The following is a 6,000-nucleotide window of genomic DNA, read 5'->3' as shown; positions in this document are numbered from 1 at the left end:
TATAATTTTTAAAATACATTTCATGAAATGAAAATCAAAACTACAATGAGGTACCACCTCACACCAGTCAGAATGGCTATCATTAAAATGTCTACAAATAACAAATGCTGGAGAAGCTATGGAGAAAAGGGAACTTTCCTACACTGTTGGTGCGAATGTAAGTTGGTGCAGCCACTATGGAAAACAGTATGGAGCTTCCTCAGAAAACTAAAAATAGAATTACCATATGATCCAGCAATCTCACTCCTGGGCATATATATGGACAAAACTATAATTCAAAAAGATGCATGCACCCCAATGTTCACAGCAGCACTAGTCACAGTAGCCAAGACATGGAAACAACCTAAATGTCCCTTGAGATGAATGGATAAAGAAGATGTGGTACATATATACAATGGACTACTACTCAGCCATAAAAAATAACAAAATAATGCCATTTGCAGCAACATGGATGCAACTAGAGCTTACCATACTAAGTGAAGTAAGTCAGAAAGAGAAAGACATAGGATGTCACTTATATGTGGAATCTAAAATACGGCACAAAGGAACCTATCTACGAAACAGGAGCAGACTCACAGACATAGAGAACAGACCTGTGGCTGCCAAGAGGAGGGGATTAGGGGAGGGATGGACTGGGAGTTTGGGGCTAGTAGATGCAAACTATTACATATAGAATGGATAAACAACAAGGTCCTATTGCATATCCTGAGATGAACCATAATGGAAAAAAATATAAAAAAGAATGTATATGTGTGTATAACTGAGTCACTTTACTGTAGAGCAGAAATTAACACATTGTAAATCAAGTATACTTCAATAAAAAATAAATTAAAAAAACACATTTCATGAAATTTCATGATTTCAGAATATCAAATCTGCAGTTTAAAGAAACATAAATTTATATTAAACAAATTTTACTAAATTTTATTAAACATAAATTTATATTAAACATAAAATATACTTTGTAAGCTTCAAATCATTATATAAATGAAAATTTTCACCATTTAAACTTGAGTGCATATCACTTTACAACGTGACCTCTAATAACACTGACAAAGTATATTCATTTGATTTTGATACATGCCAAATGATTTATTACCATTGCTTGATTTTTTTTTTTTTTTTTTACTAAAAGCAAAACAATGGAAAACCAATAAGTCATAATGGGTTGAAGAAATTAGTTTCAAAAACAATTCAGTTTTATAATATTTATAAGGTATTTAATGCTACTTAAAGCAAATTCCCACCCCCCAAGCTTTATTTTTAAAGTTTATTCTTGTGGGAGCCAGCATAGAGAAATGGAAAGAACCCAAATTTTGCAGTCAAATAAACCTGAGTTCAAACACAGTTTCCATCTCTTACTAATACTATGGAAATGGTTGTATAGTGTGGTTGGTTAGCATTAAAACTATTTTGCAGGAACTGAGAAATGCAAATTCTCATACCAAATTCTTTATTTTCTATTCATAAATAATTATAATACTGTGTTAACATTTTAATTTTTTTAGCAGTACACTCATTCTAAACTATTTAAGAAATATTTACCACACTAAGAGATAATTAAAAAGGTTGCTGTTCTCATTTAAAAATATTTTCCAATTCTTAAATACTGCGTACCATTCTGGTTACTGAACCGTAAGAGGGAAATAATAGCTGGGAAAGGTAGACAGAAGAACAGCCACAGTAATCAAGGAAATAGAGGAAGGATTTTCACATTAAAAACTTTTCAAAGAAAAGTCTTTTGCTAGGAACACAGAATTCTTAGAGACGAGGTGTTACAAAATCAAAGAATGTAGAGGTTGTACCTCAGTGGTGTGATATTTAGATGGGATCTGGCCACAAGGCCCAGAAATGCTAGAGTTGATCAGCTATCCCTCTCTGTGAGGTCCTTAAGGAAAGAACATGGACTGAGGAGGCAGGCAACATAAAGAAATTCTACATTCCTAGGTGGTACATAGGTCTTAAGGCTACAAACTCCCCTTTAGAGATCTGCAAATAAACTAGGATACACCTATGAAGAGCTCCTTCTGTCTAAGTTAGGTTAGGTCCAGTGGACAAAAATCAAATCAGACAGGAAGCATATAAAGCCTGCTTTACCACTTCCATTTCCAATCTCAAAGCCAACTCTACCCCAGGAAAGAGTAATCTAGACTGTTGCAGATGTGAAAAGCCAGAAGGAGGATGTGAGAGCCTTCACCAGTGCCTACAACAAAATGGCTGGCATCTGAATTTGCTTTTTGGGGTGACCATATAGTTGAGTATCTAGTTTCTTAGTAGGAAGAGGAGGTATCCAAAGTACTGTAATATTTTTCTTATCTTTTTATTCATCTCTATTGTCATCTCTTGTTATGGATTACACATGTCTCTTTTTCCATTAGATATAGAACCGCTGAGGATGAAGACTTTCTTATATCTTTGCATCCCCATAACCTAGCAGGATACTGAACCCACGGCATATGCCAGTAAGCTTTTTTTAAGTGACTAAATGATTATTCAGGAAGCTACTGAGTAGGAAAAAAGGTACTACAGATACATTCTTGAGAGGCAGATAAGGCTTGTATGGAGAGCATTCTAACATATATGGAACAATTAAGCCACAATAAATGACCCACAGAATTGAGTACTGAACCGTGTCCTCCGGAGTATAAATATACAAATTTGTAGTAGAAACACATTAAAGTACTGTAGCTCATTTGGGGGTAAGGCATGGTCAAGATAGGATAGGATTTAAGCCTTTAGAATGGTTAGAATCTGGATGGAATCCTTGCTGGGAAAAAAAAAAAATCCTGAGACCACTTTTAGGTGGATTCTGACAGAGACTCCTTAAGGTCTTTGCAGAAGCCTGTTTTCTTTCGCCTAAGGTTAGGAGCCTCCTTGGTTTAGTGGGGTGGGGTGGGCTGGGCTTTCTCAAGGTCTTTGCTCTACTTATACACAATGTAATGAATCAATGCTGCCGTTGCCTGGTATCTGACAACAGGAGCAGCTTTCAGTTACCTGAATCTGCATTGCTTCGGTTGGTGAGTTTTTCGTCTCCTTCCCCCGGTTCTCTGTTTCTTGTCACCACCACCTTCTGGGTTTCTCTTAGCACCCTTTGGACTATCTATGGGATAAAGTCAGAGCGCTTTCCCCCTGGGGTGCGAGTATAGTTGTGGTAGGAGTTGGGGATGAGGTTGCGGAAGCGTTTCCCTTTGCACTAAGGATTTTCTTTCACAATACTTGCTAGTCTCTTCCCAGGCGCCCTAACTGACTTAAGGGGGATTAAAGGGGAAATGGACCACGGTCAAATTACCCCTAACGCCTTCCAATGCGTTTTCTAGAGCTTTTCTGAATCGGGATGCAACGCAGTAAGAAGGGCAGCGAGCCTCGGCCCCTCCCCCTGCTGGAGGACGCCGAGAGCGCGGGGCGGAGCGAGTGGGGAAGGCTTGCGGCTCGGTGCGCATGCTCCCAGGTCTCGGCCAGGGACAAGTGCTTGAACCTCTCTCCCAGAGACTTCCGGGTGGAGAGAAATGGGCGGAGCCAGTTCCGGAAGCAGAGGGGCGGGCGCCTACTATTTAACCTCCTTCTTTGGAGGCGCGCTTGTGCTCTCGGTTGGTGAACGGATGAACCTGTGGAATGTCTTACCTGTGCTCATACTCGTTTTCAATTTTCCACGCGGCTAGAAATCGACCTGGGAGTATTCTGACACCAGTGAGCAGGTGGGGCGGTAGCCCCTGCGCTAGCACCTCCATTTACAGAAGTTCTTCCCGGGCCTCCTGAAATTGTTGACGGCTTGTTTTTGCTCCACATCTCTTCTAGCCTCCCTGTTTTTAATTCCTTTGCAGCCGCCCACCCTTCCCCCCACGCCATTATGTATGCTCGGGCTCCCCGTGTGCTTAAATTGGCTGAAGGTGGCAGCACTGAGGATCATGTGGGTCCTGGATCCTACCAGGTACCGTTCCTGAAGCAGCAGGCAACAGGTAAGGTGTAGAGAAAGGCAAGCCTTCTGTGACAGGCGCCTCACTTTCAGCCTGCTCCGCCTCTGTGTGCCTGAGTTAAACACTATAGTACCACTTCATAAGTATAACACATGAAGCAGGCAGGGAAAATACTATCCTTATTTTACAAATGGTAACTGGTAAAATAATTTGTCGTATTTCACAAGGCCAGTAAGCGTATGGCGAAGACTTTTGATTTTACAGTGGTTGTCCACATCATACTTTAAATGGTACAGATTAGATCTAGGATTTTTATTTCCTGGCCCCGTTGACTATGTGAGTCTCCAAATCTCCTGTGTACTTCTTACCGCTTTCTGTCTCTTTTCTTTGTAATTCTGCCTGCCTCACACACCTTTCCTAAGTAACCAGAGAAACATTAATTTACTGAGATATAACTTTTATATTTCTGTTTTGGAATACCTTTTAAAGATAGTCCCATGTATTTTTTCAGGTAGATGCTTCCTATCTTACCATCCCCATCTTTTTCAATATACTTAACGAGAGCCTGTTTATCCCACATTCTGTAAAGAAAAGCTGTACTCTTTGAGAGGTGGGGTGGGAATGGATAATTTAAATAATTATTTGCTCTCATTTGTTAGCAATTGGTGGCTAGGGGGTGACTTTTAATAAATACTTCTAATTTGCTTTCTGCTTTTTCTAATCTCATGATTTTTGTGGGGCTTAATACCATCCAAATTACACTTTTTCCCTATGGTCACACTCTTCCTGTATTTTTAAACAAATGCCAGGATCCACTACTCTGTTAACGTGTTTGATGAGATTAGGGTATTAGGTTGATTTAAGTTTCTTTGGAGTACAAATTTGTCATTTGTCATTGTTTTAATCTTGAATTTTACTGCTTTTCAGCTTCTGCTATTGATATCAGTGTTCTTGGAGCTTATTATGTGTCTTTATTTAATGCACCTGAATCCTTATAAGCATTAACTCCCTACCTATTTATTAGCCACTGACGACCACCGAAAATGCTTACACTTACGATACTTTTCAATCCTTATTTTATTTTGATACAACTGACCATTGTCTTTCTTCCCTTGGTGTCTGTAACATCATTTTTTCCTGGTTCTTTTTCCAACTATTGTCTTGGAACAGTGCCTGATACATGGTTGGGACCTAGTAAACATTTGTTAAATGCTGAATCAGGTATCATTTTTCCCCTCTTCAACCAACCCTCCATAGTCTTCTTTAAAGGTTTTTATTTTTCTAAATACCTTTTAAATGTTTATATACTGTACTTCCCATCCTTTGCTTGTTGCTTTTCTCATGTTTACTTTTTCGTTCAAATCCATAGCTTCAGCTGCTATCTATATTCTGATTCGGATGACTCCCGTAACAGTCTTTAGAGATACAGGTGATTCATATCTCTAAGATGAGCTTTCTCCTGATCATCAGGCCTTTGCATTGCCAATTACTTTTTTTGGACATCTCTACCTGGGTGGTCTCTGGCATCTGAAATTCCAGGTGTCTGAACTTATCATTTCCCTACCATCACAGACTCCTTTGAAAAAAAATGGCCTGTCAGTTGCTTATAAACTTTTAGCTTTGGAATTATTTTAGACTCCTTTTTTTCCTCTGACTGATCACTCCCATTGATCATTAGAACCTGTTGATTTTCTCTTCTCATTCTCAAACTGGTTCCCTTTCTTCATTTAACTGCCCTTGACTTAGTTTGGGATTTGTTATTTTTATTCTGAAATAAACCAATAAAATATTTCTGGTTTCTCTGTTTCAGTCTCTAACAACTTCTGTCTTATGGCTAATGTAATCTTCCTAAGATATAATTATATTATTTGTTTAAAAAATTCCTTTTAACACTAAGCTTAAAATCTGAACTCCTTAACATAAGGAGGTGCATAAGATTCTTCATGATCCCTAACCTGGTCTCTCACTTAACCTGATCTTTCCAGGCACCACACCTCCACCAGCACTTAACCTACATATCAGCAGTTCCAACTTTGCATTGTCTATAAATTCATGTTCATTCATCTCCATGCCTTTGTACCTGTTG

At 38.9% G+C, this 6,000-nt stretch overlaps 1 protein-coding gene across 4 annotated transcripts in view; it reads left to right on the top strand.

The window, feature by feature from the left end:
* The first annotated feature begins 3,616 nt into the window (after nt 1–3,616).
* STPG2 (sperm tail PG-rich repeat containing 2) overlaps nt 3,617–6,000 on the top strand; it is a 624,720-nt gene continuing 622,336 nt past the window's right edge. For all 4 annotated transcript variants that reach the window (XM_068542062.1, XM_068542060.1, XM_068542061.1 and 1 more), the window contains exon 1: nt 3,617–3,956. In XM_068542062.1, the coding sequence (XP_068398163.1) occupies nt 3,848–3,956 (109 nt within the window). In that variant the 5' untranslated portion in view covers nt 3,617–3,847. The remainder of the gene's footprint in view (nt 3,957–6,000) is intronic.

The sequence above is a fragment of the Eschrichtius robustus genome, chromosome 4, assembly GCF_028021215.1.
Source record: "Eschrichtius robustus isolate mEscRob2 chromosome 4, mEscRob2.pri, whole genome shotgun sequence".
Classification (NCBI taxonomy): domain Eukaryota; kingdom Metazoa; phylum Chordata; class Mammalia; order Artiodactyla; family Eschrichtiidae; genus Eschrichtius; species Eschrichtius robustus.
Note: the sequence above shows the minus strand (reverse complement) of the source record. Positions and strands in the feature narration are given on the sequence as shown.